Source organism: Sus scrofa, chromosome 9 (assembly GCF_054392235.1).
Source record: "Sus scrofa isolate SSC_HxYL_T2T_F1_AM1 chromosome 9, Sscrofa_HxYL_maternal_Yorkshire_Landrace_v2.0, whole genome shotgun sequence".
Classification (NCBI taxonomy): Eukaryota; Metazoa; Chordata; class Mammalia; order Artiodactyla; family Suidae; genus Sus; species Sus scrofa.
Genome location: NC_139391.1, coordinates 71,087,488 through 71,106,208, shown reverse-complemented (window position 1 = coordinate 71,106,208; position 18,721 = coordinate 71,087,488). Strand labels below are relative to the sequence as shown.

At 42.2% G+C, this 18,721-nt stretch overlaps 1 protein-coding gene across 2 annotated transcripts in view; it reads left to right on the top strand.

The window, feature by feature from the left end:
* Nucleotides 1–3,662: 3,662 nt before the first annotated feature.
* Nucleotides 3,663–18,721, top strand: part of NUCKS1 (nuclear casein kinase and cyclin dependent kinase substrate 1) — a 37,274-nt gene continuing 22,215 nt past the window's right edge. Inside the window, 1 exon segment of one of the 2 annotated variants that reach the window (NM_001244237.1) lies at nt 3,663–3,860. In NM_001244237.1, the coding sequence (NP_001231166.1) occupies nt 3,844–3,860 (17 nt within the window). In that variant the 5' untranslated portion in view covers nt 3,663–3,843. 2 annotated transcript variants of the gene reach the window in all.

The following is an 18,721-nucleotide window of genomic DNA, read 5'->3' as shown; positions in this document are numbered from 1 at the left end:
GTCTTTATTAGGCACAGAGAAGAGTCTTCAGTCTCACCAACCCTGCACTGCCACTTAATATCTTTAACATATGCAAGGGAGAAGAAGAAGGCTACTTTTTTTTTTTTTTTTTTTTTTTTTTTGTCTTTTTAGGGCCACAACCAAGGCATATGGAAATTCCCAGGCTAGGGGTCCAATCAGAGCTGTAGCTGTCAGGCTACACCACAGTCACAGCAACACGGGATCCCCACCCCACTGAGCGATGCCAGGGATGGAACCTGAATTCTCATGGATACTAGTTGGTCGGATTCATTACCACTGAGCCATGATGGGGACTCCAGAAAAGGCTCCTTAAACTAAAATCATAGGGGAAATTAAGAATTGGGTTTAAAAGGACCTCATTTCCAAGGGGAAAGAATAACTGTCTTTTCTGTCTCCTGTGCCTCTTTTGTTTTCATAATTTCTCCTAGTTTCACTAAGTATATTGTCCCTTCAGGGTGAACCAATGGTGCATCTAAGATTTGACCTGTCATAAGATCAGTGTCTTTCTTTAGTTTCCTACACGCTAGCTGTGCCTGACACAGGTGTCCAGGGTATCATCTGGGGATGCGCTGGAGGGAACCGACCTTGGAAGTTGCATTCCACGCTCCCTTGACTGCCAGGGACACAGTGCTGGGACTCCTATAACTCTGGACTTGCCAACTAAAAAGTAAACTAGAAATTCAAGTCCTACTTTACTTCCTTCCTAAGAGACCGTGTTTGTTAAAATGCTGAGTGAATAAAGCAAATAGAGGGAAGATGTTAGCTGAAGCTAAGGTGAAGAGATAGATAGACTATGCCCCTCAGCTTAGAAGAGGAAAAGCCTTCATTCAGTGGCCATCTGTGTGTTGGCCTTGAAATAAATTATAGTGCCAAGGTCTAGAAGACTTGTTCTGAACTTTCCACCTGCCTGGACATGTAAACTATGGCCTCTTCCTTTCATTACCTAATAAATGAGTAACATGAATTCCTCTGCCTCCTCTCACAATAACAAATAATGGTATTTGCTAAAATAATAGTAATCTGACCTAATAAAAGAGCTCCCAACAAAGTCATTCATGATTACTGTACCTCTCCAGTCTCTGCACTGGCATCTTGACAATGATATGGATGATAATACACTTAGTCAAAACATATAGGGACACCCACTAGGATGACTAATATCAAAACAAAACAGGAGTTCCCTAGCTCACCGGGTTAAAAACCTGACTACAATCCATGAGATCGGTTTGATCCCTGGCCATGATCAGTGGGTTAAAGGATCTGGCATTGCCATAAGCTGCAGCGTAGGTTGCAGATGTGGCTCGGATCCTGCATTGCTGTGGCTGTGGTATAAGCCGGCAGCTACAGCTCTGATTTGCCCCCAAGCCTGGGAACCTACAATACACTGAGAGTGAGGCCCTAAAAAAGACAAACAAAAGAAACCAACCAAAATAAGTGTTGGCAAAATTTGGAGAAACTGGAACCCTTGTACGTTGGTGGGAATGTTAAATGGTGCACATGCTATAGAAAATCGTACAGAGATTCCCCAAAAATTAAAAATAGAATTACTATATGACCTTTTTTTTTTTTTTTTTTTTTTCTGTCCTTTTAGGGCTGCTCCTGTGGCATATGGAAGTTCCCAGGCTAGGGGTCGAATTGGAGCTGTAGCCACTGACCTACACCACAGCCACAGCAATGCCAGATCCGAGCCGTGTCTGCAACCTACACCACAGCTCACAGCAACGCCGGATCCTTAACCCACTGAGCGAGGCCAGGGGTTGAACCCGAAACCTCATGGTTCCTAGTCGGATTCATTTCCACTGTGCCAGGACGGGAACTCCTACGATATGATCTATTCCACTTCTGGGTATATACCCCAAAGAATTGAAAGCAGGATGAATAAAGAAGAGAGATTTATATATCGTGTTCACAGAAGCAATTATTCACAATAACCAAAACCCGGAAGTGATCCAGCTGTCCACTGACAGTTGAATGGATAAACAAAATGTGATATATATATATATGAAATATTATTCAGCCTTTAAAAGGCAGAAAAAATTTTGTTTTTTTTGCTCTTTGCTTTTTAGGGCCCCACCCACAGCATATGGATGTTCCCAGGCTATTGGAGCTGTTGCTGCCCTCCTACACCACAGCCACAGCAACACCGGATCCAAGCCGTGTCTGTGACCTATACCACAGCTCCATAGCAAAGCTGGATCCTTAACCCACTGGGCGAGGCCAGAGGCTAGGGATTGAACCCGCAACCTCATGGTTCCTAGTCAGATTCATTTCCGCTGTGCCACAATGGGAACTCCCCCCATTTTTATTTTTTAATTTAAACTACCACCACCAACTTTCAGCAGAGAAAAGGTGGAGTGACATGGAAGAGGAAATACGACTTGTTTAATGCTTTGCTTGGTGGACTGCCATTCTCTTCCCTTAGGGAAGCCAGATTTTACAAGGGGAAACTTTCAGGCGGTGATAGTGGTGGGTTTGTTTGTTTGTTTATGGAGTGTATCTTCAGTTGGTTATTAACAGACTCCCTGTGACAGGGATTGAAGTCTATTTTACAATGGTGGGGTACACACTGGCCATTCATATAGGGATCCTGAGCTCCACCTCTGAGTTTTATGCATCTAACTAATGTTCACAGATTTAAATCTAATAATCTGAGTTACCCTCAGCTATTTCACTTGTGTCTTGAGCCAGCTGCTCCCCCCCACCATCCAGGGATAAGGGATTGAATTTAACAAATACTTATGTTGCGCTTACTGTGTTCCAGAGACTGTCCTAAAGTTGACTGATTAAAGTCAACTCATTTAATCCTAATAATTCTGTGAGTTAAGTACTATTGTTCCCCATTTTACACATCAGAAAACTGAGGCCCAGAGAAGTAAAGTTATGCAACTATTCAGTGGTGGACCTGAGGTTCAGTCTGAAACACCTTCTGGTCCAGAGCTCATGCTCCTAATCATTTGGTCCCCCAAAATGATGCTCATGACTGGGATTTTAAAGACCTCAAAGTGATCTCTAGGGGCAGAACAGAGAATGGAAATTTGTCGTGAAGTTATTCCTTGATTATGAGCCTGCCTCTCTGGTCTAGCAGCGGTTGGGGTCTTGAGGGCTAATGTTGAAGCACGGAGAAGGGGTTTGTGGATTTAAGGTCAAAATTTTTGAACCTATGGAATTTCCCTCCAATTCAGAAGCAGTACCTTCCTGACGAATCAGCTGCTTATCCCACAGATTTTGCTATTAGTGGAGTTTCTAGATGATCAAGCCAGGTGAAATGATACATCATTAAACTAACACTAAAAGACACTGAATCTTTCGTAAATCTTTTTTCCTAGTCGTCCCAAGATGCGACCCAAGACGAATCTGCAACGCAGGAGTGGAAACCAGGGGGCGGGCCGAGCAGCGACCATTTTTGTTTTGCGGCCTTGCGCTCTCAGAGCATCTTGACTAACAGGATCTCACGGAGGGGGCGGGGCCTGAGATACGTGATGATTCAAACGGACTAATGAGCTCGGCGCATCTGGCAGAGGCCACCAATGACCGGTCCTGTTGGGGCGGAGCCCACAGGCCCTAGTGGGTTTGGCTGTACCGCGGCTTTGGCGCATTTTCGGCTGGTTTGATTCATCCATTTTGAAGAGACGGGGGAGCGGGGGGCTCGTCAGATTAAGGGGCCCTGAACCTAGGAGCGGCGGAGTTTGAGAAGCCAGCAGCTCGGGGTTCGGCGGCAGCGGCCCTATCGGCCGAAGTTGGGGGGGGTGGGGCGCCGAGCGCGCGGGGTGGGGGGGGTCCTGGTCTTTGGCTTCTCGACTCGGTCCTGTTTCGACAGCGAACATGTCTCGGCCTGTCAGGTCAGTGCGGAGTCCGAGGCCTGGAACGGGTTGGAGGGGGTTGGGGTGAGTGGTAAAGGAGTGGGGGACAGAAGCCTAGAGTCGGCCTTCTCTTGTGCCACGCGCGGCCTCCTCCCTTTCGGGGCCCGCGCGCGCCCTTGAGCGTGGGGGGCCTTGCTGGCGCGCGGGTCTGCGTGGGGGTGGCGGCCGCGCGCTTCTGCGCGCGCTTCTCCCCGCCCCGCGCTGCTGCAGGGCTCGGGGCTGCTCTGCTGCCTCCCCCACTCGCCGCACTGGAGCGGGCGGGGTGTTCCCTGAACCGCCAGCGGCCGGAGGGGGAGGGGTGTGAAGTCAGTGCCCCCACCCAGGCCCCACCTCCTCCGGGCCGGCCCCTTGGAGCCGGCGGGGGTGGGGGACTAGCGGACTCAGTCTCGGCCCCCACCCCCATAATTGAGGGGGGTGGCGGAAGACTGCCCTCTATCTCCAGTGGTTTACCCCCTTCCCCCCTCGGCTTGCGTGGGGCGGGGGGAACTCAGCCCTCTTTCTCCAGCGGAGGGGGGGGGTTGTTCCATCCAAAGGGGGAGGGGCGACCCTGCTGCCGGGCCCCGCCTCCGTCCTCCAGGGTCGCAGCAGGGCCCCGCCTCCCGGATCGGGCCGAGCGTGGGCGGGACCCGTTCTTTTCCCCTCCAGCCAAAGTGAGAGTTCCGGACTAGGCCCTGGAAAATGACTGCAGCCTCTCGCCCAAGTCGGAGTTTTGAGTGGGTTAACTCCCTTCCCCCACACCCCGAGTTCGCTTTTCTCTCCGGCTAGGAATGTCCTTCCTCGGGGAAATGTCCCCTACTCAGGGAGGTGCGGGTTAACTGCTCGACCCAAATCCCGGGTGGTTCTCCTTCCCGCTACCTCTTTCTCTCCTCTTAGCAGTCTACACGTCTCGGATGTTTTTGTAACCTAATCTTTATCCCGGATAACTTTAATGATAAAGGGGCTAGATTTCGGTTAATCGTTAGACTTTATTCTGAGAATTTCAACAAGTTTGTTGTTCCCCCAGCGGACGGTGGAATCGCCCTTTGCCGTCTACTCCTGGCTGTTGTATGGAATGTGCCATTTATGGAGGGGTGTGGCTTAGTCCAATCTGTTGAGGCCTGTTGCAAATAAATGTTTTTTTTTTTTTTAATGTAATATGCTTGATGCTTTCAGCGTGAGATATTGGCTACTTCGCATAGCGTTTTCTGGATAAATAGGTAAAGGGTTAGTTTTTTAATGTTTTAACAGTTGTTGCTTCCCGTACTTCATTCCAAGTTTTGTGAAAAACGGAAGTATTTTGACCTAGAGCTCTAAAGGGAGGTTTGGAACCCCGGAAAGGGTTTTGTTCCACACCATTCTGTTTCCAGACTAGATCATCCATCTCCAGCTGGTGGTAGTATGGGCTGCCTACTCCTACGCTCGGGGGTGGGCGTGAGGAGGGTGCTAACTACTACCTGACTGCTTTTCTGCCTCCTAATTTCAACCCGAATCTCCGTTAATTCAACATCACCACTCGGAAGAGTTTTGCCGACTTTTGGGCACGGAATCGGAATAGATATTTCAGATTATGGTATGAATATTTTTGGGGCATTCTAATTGACCACTGTATCCCATCAAATTATGTAGAGATTTTCTTAAGGCTCAGGACAAATAGACAATATAATAAAGATTTTCATCTGGATTGGATCTTCTGTCTTCTGAAAGTAAAATACTCTGTGGTGAAATTGGACTATTTTAAATAATTGGACCTTTTAACTGCAGTTCACTAGGTTTTGGTGACTTAATTTTTTTTTGTAACTCTCTTACTCATCTGCCTGGGTTTGTGTTTCCAGATTTAGATGTGGGAAAACGAACAGAACTTTTTTTTTCTTGAAAACTTGGATTTTTAATATCAGCAGGTGGGGATAAATATATTAAGCACACTCTCAGTTTTTCTGAAGGCATTGGAATTTGTGCACAGTTTTTTCTTGCTCAGTGTATTAAAAGTAATTTTAACTATTTGCCCCAGTTGAAGAATGAAGTTAATATATCGTGGGCTTTTGGGGGTCACTTCAGATTATTAATTTCAAAGCAACTTGGTTTCTGATTATATATTTTAGTGATGAAGTCTCTTGTAACAATTTTTTAAAAGTCTAACTAACATACTCTTGACCAATAATAAAGCAGAAATAATTAAACTTGAGTTTGGTGGTTTGTTAAATTTTGCAATAAAAAAAATTCTGTCTTAGGAAAGTACTTTTGTTTCAAGGTGTAATTGAAGAATCTGTGTGCTTGAGGGAATTTAACAAAAAAAGATAGATGTTGACCTAGTATCAGAATGATCAACCTTATTTAAAAACAAAACAGTGGAGTTCCCTGGTGGTTACGGATCCAATCAGGCATTGTCACTGCTGTGGCTCGGGTTTGATCCTGACCCAGGAGCTTCCACATGCCTTGGGCTCCTCCCCCCCAAAAAAAGAATAAAACAAAAAAGCACATGTTGGAAAATACCTGTGTCCTTACATCTTCTTTTGGGATATATTTCTGCCCTTAGGCCTGTGTATAGTTTTGAGGGTTTTCTAGTTTTAATTTTTACTGTAACTATTATTCATTTTCATTTTAATATTAACCTAAGTATTTAAAGAAGATTTAGAAATGTACTAAATGGCTGCTTGACACCAGTTTCCAGATGAATGGAATGATGAACTGGTCAGTTACAACAGGGTTTTCCACAGACCTGAATGCAACACCTGGCTAAGTAGTTTTGTTCATACTCTATTGCTGTCTTCGCCTTTTATGGTATCTGCCTCATAGATCAATGAGAGCTCAAATGTTATATAGGACTTGGATTCAAATTTATAGCATAAAATTATGGTCTAGTAGCCAGAAAGAAATAGAGGCAAATTCCTTTACAAGTGACCTTATGTGGGGATCTGGACAAGCGAAGTGCCTTGCATCACACACTAGTAGGTGCCAAGATTCAGCCTAGAACTTAGATTTCTTTCTAGTCCTGCTTATCCTTATCCTCCCCACTTTCCGCATAATCACTTTCCTTCTGCCAGATAAGTATTGATGTCATTGTAGCATATGGCACTTTTAACTTTCCAACGTGTTTTCATGACCCTTATCCTTGTGAAGTAGGAAGGAAAATGCTATTAGTTGTAAAAGATGAGAAAGAAAGCTCAGAGATTTACTGACTTGCCCAGATTAGAAACCAAGTTTTTTGCAATTCAGTTTGGTATATTCTCCAGAGATCCTCTTCCCTAATTGAAAATGGTCCAAGTCACTGAGATCAAGCTGTTTGCTTTTTCTTAATAACATAAGTGCACTCGATGTCTTCTTTTGTTTAGTACTTGAGATGGCAAGGAACCTTTAACATGGAAAGTTTGGGTGTGAAATCATGGGCTCTTACAGATGGATATAAAAATTGTTTTGTATGTTTATAATTATGTTGAGAATTAACAGCCTTCCCAAGATTCCAAATTGCTTTCTTTTCAAAGAGAATTTTGTTTGGATTGTGTCTGGATTTTAAAAATTGATATTCTGTCTTAACCAGAAAATTCGTTTCAAAAAGTCTTCAGTGAAAGGGAAAACTTAGAAACCTGAAAATTAAAGATAGCTTGGAATTTATGATATCAAGTATACACAGGAAGACAATAGTATACTAGTAAATGTGGTTTTAGATGAGGCCTGATTCCTTGTATCTCTTCTTACTCTCTGTCCAGATTGTGTGTGTGTGTGTGTGTGTGTGTGTGTGTGTGTGTGTGTGTGTGTGTGTGAGAGTGATTTATTACTTATGTGTCACTTTCCTCTAAAAAGGCATAAACTCAGAGTTCCCATTGCGCCTCAGCGGTAACAAACCAGACTAGTATCCAAGAGGTAGTGGGTTTGATCCCTGGCCTTGCTCAGTGAGTTAAGAATCAGGCGTTGCCCTTAGCTGTAGGATAGGTTGCAGACGCAGCTCACATACTGCCTTGCTATGGCTTTGGCGTGGGTTGGCAGCTACAGCTCCAATTTGACCCCTAGCCTGGGAATTTCTGTATGCCTTGGGTACAGGCTTAAAAAGACACACACACAAAAGGCATAAACTCTTCTGTAGATTTTACCTTCAAAGATAGTCACCTAATAACTTGCAAAACCTGAATAGTGGGGGAGTTAATTTTATAACAGCACTTTATAAAGTATTCAACATTTTCCAACATAAATGTATTTAATCTGAAAATTAGAATAAGACAATGTTTAAAGTTTGCTTTTTAGAGTATAAGAATAAATGTCGAGTCTACTAGAAGCTTTTGCTTTTATCTTTATTATGATTAGGTAATAGAAGATTTTTAAAAAATTCCCATTTAGTAGATGACAAAATGAGCTTAATATGTTACTCAAGATCATGGAACTATTAAACAGAGCCAAGATTTGAACCGGATTTTCTGAATACAATGCTGGCATATTTTCTGTATTCAATTTTATATGTGTGGTATCCCTGTGTGGTATCCCTCTTGCCTTCCTCCTAGTGTTCAGTGTGAAGATGGTCAAATGCTGTTTTAGTCGTCTCTAAATAGTGTGTATTCTGTGTACACTGGTTTTTAAGCAGTATATTTTCTATATTTGAGGGGAAATATATGTAGCTAAAAATTTTTAAATAGTTTTTTTAACTCAATTTTTAAAAGTGTTTTGTTTTGAATTAGAAAGAACCTTCAATTTACTAGTCATGACTTCGAAGTCAAGGAGCTAAAGTGTAGAAATAATAGTAAAGCTGGATTTAGACTGCATGAGTCTTACCTATTTTCCTCTTTACTAGATTTACAATTATTGTATTTGATTCCACATGGAATTATTACTGGTCCACTACCGGTGCACAATCCCTAGTTTGAAACCATTAGGGGGCCTGTATTTGTGGAGGTTCAGGTTTTTCAAGAATTTTAAGAAGTGCCTATGCTGTATAAATAGTGTATCATCACCAGTCTGGGGGTAGTGCTCCTATAAGCAAACACAGTAATACTCTAGTAAAATTTCCAAATTTTCACACTTAAAAAACAAATCCTCAAAATTCCTGACGTGTGGGTTAAGAATCCGACTCTAGTGCCTGGGGTCACTGCAGAGGTGCAGTTGGATCCCAGACAGTGGGTTAAATGATCTCATGCCGTGTTGGCAGCTGTGGCTTAGGTTGTAGCTGCCCCTCGGATTCAATCCCCGGCCTGGGAACTTCCTTATACGGCAGGAGCGACCATAAAATGGGGGGGGGGAAATGCTAGGAAGTCCCTTATTTACCCTTCATGTTTATTTACTACCATATACATTATGAAAAAAACTTTGTTTTTTCAGAACTTTCTGAATTTCTAAACTGTAGATGAGAGACTGTGGACCTCCAACAGCAGGAGTTAATTTCTTAACCTTCAATTTTAGAAAAAATAAAATGACTGGAAACTCGATAGAGCTATCACTTACTAAGGAACTCTTTTTTTTGTGTGTGCCAATTCCGCCAAGTAACACATTTTTCAAAATCTTGAAACAACTCTTTAAGCAAAGGTACATATTATCCCTATTTAGTATGTGAGATAGCTAAATAAATTAGTAACTTGCCCAGTTCACCTAAGCATTGAGGCGAAGCAGGAATTCAGATGGAAGTTGTGGCCAACTCAAAGCCAGTGTGTTCTTTTCATGAGACACTACCACAGGGTGTTACTCTTCCTTGTGGTAGTAGCACACTCTACCAACTTTAAAGTCAGCTGGGGGGGGGGGGTGTGGATGGAGAAAAGGACAATTTTGTGAAAGGAAAAGGAGACTATGTGAAGGACCTGAATATACACCTTGGTGTACGAAAGAAAGCACTGCATAGTGTGAGGCTTTTGTGGGAAGAAGCGTGAGTGTTAGATAAGTGGCATTGCTTTAACTGCATACATTTCATAATTCAGGACACTTCCCCCTGACCAAAATGACTAGATTCCAAAGCCACCCAAAGGACACTGCAAGAAAATTAATGGGCTCATTTTACATACACATATAGATGCAAGAGTGCTGAACAGAATATTAGCTGAGTCTAGTATGTATTAATATGTATATATGATCAAATAGGATTTGTCCCAGGAACAAAACTTAAAATCTATCACTGATTCATCATATTAAAAGACCAAAGCAGAAAAACCATGGCATTCATTTGAAAAGGTCCAGCACTTACTGTAAAACTCAGTACATTACAATTAGAGGAAATTAAGATGAATAAATTGGAGTTGATTTAATTTAATAAAAGTTATAAACTCAGGTAAGTGTTTTAGTGTTTTAAATCACTTCAGGACAATTAAGTTAATAAAGAAGACAATTTTGAGAGAAGAAAGGGATGGTTTTATTTCTGAAATTGAAAAAACAAAGCCACCATATCGTGTATCTCTGGGACACCATCCATGTCACGGCTACATTATATAGTCCATGTGAATGGTGCTCCTCTGGGGTGTATTTAGAGTCTGCACAGCCAGATTTAGAGTTTGCAAACTTTGGTCAGTTGACCTTAATAATGAAGTTACTGAGCATGCTGTGAAGTGTTACTTCTGTTTACATTTTTTTGTTCTTAGCTGCAAAGATAGATAAAAACACGACCTTGTTACTCTAGATTATGGAAAAGTAGCTTTTTGGATTGTTGAGACTAGAGATAGCACTTAAGAGACTGCAATGTTGTGGACAAGAAGAAAAAACATTTAATTTAGCACAGGATGACTTGGGTCAAACTGGAAATCCCTTTGTTTTGTCTCAAAAAATGTATTACTGTCTAGGCACTAAGAAGTATAACTGATAGTTACAGAGTTGCATTGCCGTACTTTAAAATAGCTAGTATCTGAGTTCCTGATATGGTTAAGGACCTGACACAGTGTCAGTGAGGATGCACCTTCAATCCCTGGCCTTGATCAGTGGATTGAGGATCTGGTGTTGCGGCAAGCTTAGTCATAGGTCCAAGATGCAGCTCAGATCCAGTGTGGCTGTGGCTGTGGCTGAGGCGTTGTGGACCTCAGCTGCAGTTCCAATTCAACCTCTAGCTGGGAACTTCCATATGCCATGGTGAGGCCATAACACAACAACAATAACAAATAATTAGTATCTAAATAGCCATAATTACAGGTCATTGAAATACTTTAGATGAAGAGACCACAGATTGCCAAGAGTGTTTCAACTGGCAATAGCATATTTTCAGGTGCCCCTTGATGTATATATATATTTTTTAGGGCCACACCCATGGCATATGGAGGTTCCTAGGCTAGGGGTCAAATTGGAGCTATGGCCGCCATGGCTGCCAGCCTGCGCCACAGCCACAGGAACTCAAGATCCAAACCTCCTCTGCACCCTACACCACAGGTCACAGCAATGCTGGATCCTTAACCCACTGATCGAGGTCAGAGATAGGACCCCTGACCTCATGGATCCCCATGGATCCTAGTCGGGTTCATTATTGCTGAGCCACAATTTGGAACTCCCCATATCTGTTTTTTGAATTGTGCACCTTTTCAGTTACCTGCAAAACAGTGATCTTTGGGGAGATTTCATCTGTCAAGATAAAATGGCCCTGAAGATGAACTACTTGAGAACATTGAAGTTCCACTAAGAAGTAAGGACCCAGGCTGCTATTCATTGGGCTGAGATAATAGTCTATCTTTACACTACTGCTGTAGTGTACACTACTATTCATACACTACTGCTAGAAAGATGTATAACAATCCTTTGACTCCTGCTTTCCTACTGAGAAATGAGACTGTCAGAAACTTTGCTGTTTGAGATTATATCACTGAACAGTGAAATACAACTTTTTGTCAGGAAAAGCTAAGTCCTTTTGACACAGAGCATACCCTCGATTTACAACTTTAGGACTTCAAATGAGGGGTTGCTGGACACAAAATTCACATCTGCCTTAACTTCTTTGCCAAGAAATAGGACCCAATGTCCACTTCAGGGTCCATAACCTGGCATAGGCTTCTTATCACACAATCCTACTATGCTTTGAGCCTATCAAGACACTGCTTCATTCATATTTCGCCTAAATTCTACCCTTCCCCAAACCCTTTATTTTATTTATTTATTTATTTATTTTTGTCTTTTTGCTATTTCTTGGGCCGCTCCCGCGGCATATGGAGGTTCCCAGGCTAGGGGTCGTATCGGAGCTGCAGCCACCAGCCTACGCCAGAGCCACAGCAACACTGGATCCGAGCCACGTCTGCAACCTACACCACAGCTCACAGCAACGCCGGATCCTTAACCCACTGAGCAAGGGCAGGGACCGAACCCGCAACCTCATGGTTCCTAGTCGGATTCGTTAACCACTGCGCCACGATAGGAACTTCCCCCAAACCCTTTAGTTTTCCCATTTGAAAAAATTTTAAGAGTTCTTTCACGTTCTTGATGTTTTAATTTTTTATTTTTGAATTTTCACTTTCTTGTGACCGATTTTGAATTCTGTTTAATTGTAGAAAGCAGAGTAATGTAAGATACAGTCAAAGCAATATATCTTAGCCAAAAGGAAGGTGAAGCTCAAGTGAAGCAATTGTGAGAAATTACCCTGAATTGAGTTTATGTAACCTAGCTTCTATGATCTAACTTTTACATATCCTGAAATTTGGCATGTGAATAATTTTGAAGGGTAGAAGAATGGAGAGAGAGGTAAATGTCCAAAGTTTTAAGGGGGAGGGGTGGGGGGGATGATTGTTGATATGCAGAAACTTTGAAGGAAAAAAAAGTAGAGACAAATTTTAAGAGCTGCTTTATGGAATAGAATTTAGATTTAGCCCATGGTGATAGCGGAAAATAGACAAGATAGAATCAATTTTAGAGACATTTCACCTGAGAAGAACTGCACTATCAAGTTTTCTTGGAATTGGTTGCCTTGGGAGATCATGAGAGGTTCTCAGTCCTGCCCTTCCAGGAACATTTGTTGATAGGATAACATGTTTTGGGTTAAGATTGGAAGAGACTGTCTAAGGTCCAATAGTTTGGGTACACCTGCTGGTGTATCGCCCTTCCATCTGTATCCCCACAGGCCGGCAAACAGTGATAGGTTTTATGAGTACTTAAGTTTAAAAAGTGATACATGTGTATATGTATATATTTTTTTGGCTGCAGAAAGTTCCTGGGCCAGGGATCAAACCCCCCATGGCAATGACAACACTGAATCCTTAACTGCTAAGCCACCCGGGAACTCCAAAAAATGTGATTTTCTTGATAAAATAGGAAGAGATGTTATACTTTTGTGGGTGTGGATCAAAAACAAATTGTTTTTTGTAAAGGTAAAATTTAAAACTGCTTTGGATGGAGTTCCCGTCGTGGCGCAGTGGTTAAGGAATCCGACGAGGAACCATGAGGTTGCGGGTTCGATCCCTGCCCTTGCTCAGTGGGTCAAGGTTCCGGCGTTGCCGTGAGCTGTGGTGTAGGTCGCAGACGCGGCTCGGATCCTGCGTTGCTGTGGCTCTGGCGTAGGCTGGCAGCTACAGCTCCAATTCAACCCCTAGCCCGGGAACCTCCATATGCCGCAGGAGCGGCCCAAGAAATGGCAAAAAGACAAAAAAAAAAAAAAAAAAAACTGCTTTGGAAATCGCTTTATTCTAAAGCAGTGATTCTCAAGACTTTTTTGATGAGGTTCCAATAAGAAATACATTTTACATTGCAATTTGCTATGCACAAGAACACACACACCTGAAACAGTTTTCAGGAACTTGCCAGTAATATAGGTACAGTTTTCTCTGATATTTTCTTTTCTTTTTTCGTTTTCTTTTCTAAGCTGTTCCTGCAGCATAGAGATTCCCAGGCTAGGGGTCAATTGGGAGCTGTAGCTGCCGGCCTACACTACAGCCAGAGTAATGCCAGGTCTGAGTTTACACTGCAGCTCGTGGCAATATTGGATCTTTAACCCATTGAGTAGGGCCAGGGATTGAACGCGCATCCTTGTGGATACTATCGGGTTTGTTTCTGCTGAGCCACAGTGGAAACCCCATCTTTGTTATTTTCTTTTTCTTTCTCTTTGCTTTTTAGGGCTGCACCTGCAGCATGTGGAAGTTTTCAGGCTAGGGGTCAAATCAGAGCTTCAGCTGCTGGCCTACGCCACAGCCACAGCCACGCCAGATTAGCATCCTCAAGCCACTGGGTGAGGCCGGGGATTGAACCCGCATCCTCATAGATACTACTCAGGTGCTTAACCTGCTAAGCCACAATGGGAACTACTGACATTTTCTATTTGCTTTTTCTTCCTGCCTGCCTGCCTTCTTTCCTTCCTTTCTCCCTCCTTTTTAGATCTGCACATGTGGCATATGGACATTCCCAGGCTAGGGGTCAAAGCAGAGCTGCAGCTGTCAGCCTACACCTCAGCAATGCCCGATCCGAGCCTCGCCTCTGACCTACACCACAGCTCACCGCAACGTCGGATCCTTAACCCACTGAGCCAGGCCAGGTATCGAACCCGCATCCTCATGGATTCTAGTCGGAGTCGTTAATGCTGAACCACAATGGGACCTCCTTTCCTTCCTCCCTCCTTCCCTCCCTTCCTTTCTTCTTTCCTTCCTCCTTCCCTCCTCCTGTCTTTTTTTCTCTTCTTTTTAAAATGCTAGTTATTAAACATCAGTGTATTTCAGGACCCAATAGTGGGCTGTGACTGATTGAAAAATATCGTTCCAGATGTTTACCACCCTAAGTGATTAGTGAAAAAAACTGTTAGCTATATTTCATTTCTCAAAACTCAGGTTTGAAGTGCACTTTAAGTATCTAATGGGAAATTTGGTGAATTCTAGAAAGTTAGCTAGGTGTTTTCTTCCCGCATTAGCCAGAATAATATGATTTCTTCAGGGTAAAAATGATCAATTTGAGCTAATTAGTGTAGTAAATTGTCTAAACGTCTCTCTGATTTGCCTTGAGAAAACGATTTTGTGCTCTTTAAGTTGTATAAAGCTTAAGGTGTCAATAATCAAATGTGGGTTTCTATTTTAAAGTTCTGCTTCCTCACCTGGATCGTGATTGTTTCTCCATATTTTGATGTGCAGGTTTGTTATAAAGTGGCACTGGATCTACGGTTTTTAGTTGTTTTCTCATCTATAAGGTTAGGAGCGTTGGATCAGATCATCTCAAAGGTGTGGTAATTTCCATCTCTGAAATGCTGTTGATCCTTGACTATCAGAATGTTAGTTTTACATACCTCACATTTCAGGAATATTGTTTTGGTCTTAAAACAATTTGGTTGCTCTTAGAAGAAAAGAAAAGAAGAAAAAAAAGCATTTGGGCAGCAGACTCACCTGGAAAAAAAAGTTGGTGACAGAGTGGAAGAAAAAAATCCAATTTCTTGAGTTATCCTCGTTTGGTGTTGAAAAGAGATTTTAGTGGGGTTTTTTTTGTTTTTTGTTTTGTTTTGTTTTGTCTAGCTTCCAACTTGACATTTCATTTTTGCATTTAAAGCCCTCTGGTTGGTTCACTGTGACCAAGATACCTTTAGAACCTAAATAGCAGGCACATAATTGAAGTTTTTGTGTTCCTATAATTCCTATTTTACTTGTTTTCCTTGCTGGGTTAAGTTATCTTTCCTAGTGCAAACTTTCAGACTTTCCAGTTGATTTGAGTGATAGAAGTTGATCTAACTTGAATGGTGGATTTAAAATAGCTACTGTTGCTACTTTCTCTGGCCTAAATTGTAACTGAAAACATTATCATAAAGTTGGAAATAATATACAAATAGGGAGATACTTTGGTATTGCTTGTTAAAGAATAAGCACCAAGCTCTTTAAGACACTCTTTTTAAATAGTATTAGAACCAGTACTCTAAGATATTATGTTTTTAAAAGGAGTGACTTAATCATGCTGTTCCAATAAATAATTGTGTTACTTTTGTATTCAAATGTGTTCAAGATTGCAATGGTATTCTGGATGGAACAAGTTCATGCTTACAGGAAATGATGGCTGCTATTTATTAGATAATTGTGTACCTGGCACTTAGAACAATCTTGAGAGTTAGGTTTGCTATTCCTATTTTACACATGAGGAAAGTGAAGCTCAGTGAGGGGAAGTAACTGGCAGAGCCAGGATTTAAACCCAGTTTTTAAAATCTGTGTTTTTAACTTCTATGTTAAAATTTTGTATTGTCCTCCCGCTTGCAGTTTTTGATGCTCATTTTACACTGAGGAGTTGGTTTAGCTTTAGCATTCAATTTAAGTAATAGCTTTTTTTGTTTTTCCTTTTTAGGGCTGCACCTGTGGCATATGGAACTTTCCAGGGTAGGGGTCGAATCGGAGCTGCAGCTGCCAGCTTATGCCACAGCCAGATCCAGGCCGTATCTGCAACCTACAGCACAGCTCACTGCAATGCAGGATCTTATTTAACCCACTGAGTGAGGCCAGGGATGGAACCCATGTCCTCATGGATACTAGTCAAGTTCTACCTCTGAGCCACAACTGGAACTCCAGTAATAGCATTTTGAGCATTTCCTGTGCCCTTAGACTTAAATATTGCTCTTAAGTGTAGTGCTTCTGCCTCCAGGATATCTTCTTAATTTCAAGTTTGCATAGAAGTTGTTTATCAAAAATGTATTTCAGAGTTCCCGTCGTGGCTCAGTGGAAACAAATCTGACTAGCATGCATGAGGACACAAGTTTGATCCCTGGCCTCGATCAGTGGGTTAAGGATCTCACCTCCTGTGAGCTGTGGTGTAGGTCACAGGCGAGGCTCGGATCTGACATTGCTGTGGCTGTGGTGTAGGCCGGCAGCTGCAGCTCCAATTAGACCCCTAGCCTGGGAACCCCCCTTTCCCACGGGTGCGACCCTAAAAAAAAAAGACAGAATGTGTTTCAACACTAAATAAGGTAAATCTTTAAGTAATGGAAAATAGTATGTTTTGAATAAGCATCTTTAAAAAGCAAGAAATAATCCAAACTATCATTATAAATCATTATAATGAGTTATGGTGAATGTGATCCTTATAAATGCTGTTTAAATTATTTTTTCTCTTCCTCTATTTAGCATTTATAGTGTTTCCTTTTTATGTATTTATTTATTTTTGACTAGTCACCCTTAACACAAGCTTGCTTCTATATTCCTATTTTGCTTTACTCAGGTTTTATACGTTTTGTGATAAATGACATTGGTTAAAATAGTTCTGGCCATTTTCACATAATTAAAAGTCAAAATATTTTATGTTTCAAAGGAAGGAGGATTCTTTCAATTTAGTTTTGAAAAACTTAAGTTTAATTACATGTATAAGGTCAATATAGTCTCCATGGCATTTTGGTAGTTTTCCTTTGCTGAAAACTAGGATAGGAAAAAAAAATGTACTAAATCATTGCCTTTTAATTTTCTTAGATTTACAATAGCAAATTTTTTTTTAGCTTGGAGAGAAGTAAATTTTCTTGCGTAATTAAGGGCAGTAGAATTAAACACCTGATAGGTTGTTAACTGCAGTGGCATATACGTCTTTTCTACTGACCACCTTTCCTACCCTAACCCTTTGCAGATGCCAGGTTCATTCACTCATCAGACCTTTCCAAACGAAGGAGGACAGTCCCTGTCCTCAAGAAGTTCACATTTAACAGGGAAGACATAGTTAGGAGACCGTGTGTGTGTAGTAGGAAAAGGGACTAAAGGAGTGCCCATCGTGGCTCAGCGGTTAACAAACCCACTCATATCCATGAGGATGTGGGCTTGATCCCTGGCCTCACTCAGTGGGTTAAGGATCCGGTGTTGCCACAAGCTGTGGCTTAGGTTGCATACCCGGCTTGGATCCTGTGTTGCTGTGGCTGTGGTGTAGGCTGGCAGCTGTAGCTCCGATTCGAACCCTAGCCTGAGAACCTCCCTGTGCTGCAGGTGAGGCCCCCCCAAAAAAAAGACAGAAAACAAACAAAAACTAAGGGAAAGGAAACTGCCCAAATGATTAAATTATTTAAACAGAGTAGAACTGATTAAAGACAGTAAAACTCGGGGCAGGCAATGCAACTTAAGATTCTTGTAAGTTCTGCCGAGGGTGAGCTGTGGTTTAGGTCGCAGACACGGCTCCGATCCCGAGTTGCTGTGGCTGTGGCTGTGGCCAGCAGTTGTGACTCCAATTCACTCCCTAGCCTGGGAACCTCCATATGCTGCGGGTGCAGCCCTAAAAAGACAAAAAGAAAAAAAAAAGAAAAGAAAGAAAAAGGGACTAAAGATGTTGAGAGGAGATGAGGTTGTATCTGAGTAGGAGTCAGTCACATGAATAGCATTCTGAGCCAAGGTTAACACAACCAAGTGTTAGAAAACAAACTGATTGGTGGGATTAAACCTCCTGGAGTTGCTTGATTGATAAGTGGCAAGAGATTAGATCCTAAAAAGACTTTAAGGAGATTGGATATTATCCTCTATATTATTTTCTAAAATTAGGTTTCTAACAGGGCTCTTAAATTTGGCCCTAAGAACAAAAAGCTCAGAAAACATTTTAGTGCCTGCTTTTTTTTTTTTCCTTTTTAAGACCACACCTGTGGTATATGGAAGTTCCCAGGCTAGGGGCTGAATCAGAGCTGCAGCTCACAGCAATGCCAGATCCCTAACCCACTGAGTAAGGCCAAGGATTGAACCCTCATCCTCTCGGATTCTAGTCAGGTTCATTACCACTGAGCCACAACGGGAACTCCTTGAGTGCCTACTTTTTTACCTTGTTCTGTACCAGAAATGTGGGTCTGATGTAATTGTTACCTTCAAAAAGCTCTGATTAGTGAAGAGTACAAATGGTACAGCAGTGTGTGTTAAGATGTTTGGTGTGCAAAAGATGGTTGACCATTTGCAATTCAAAAAATCTTTTTCATTGAATTTGATAATCTAATTTTATTTATTTATTTTTTGTCTTTTTGCCTTTTCTAGAGCCACTCCCTCGGCATATGGAGGTTCCCAGGCAAGGGGTCTAATCGGAGCTGT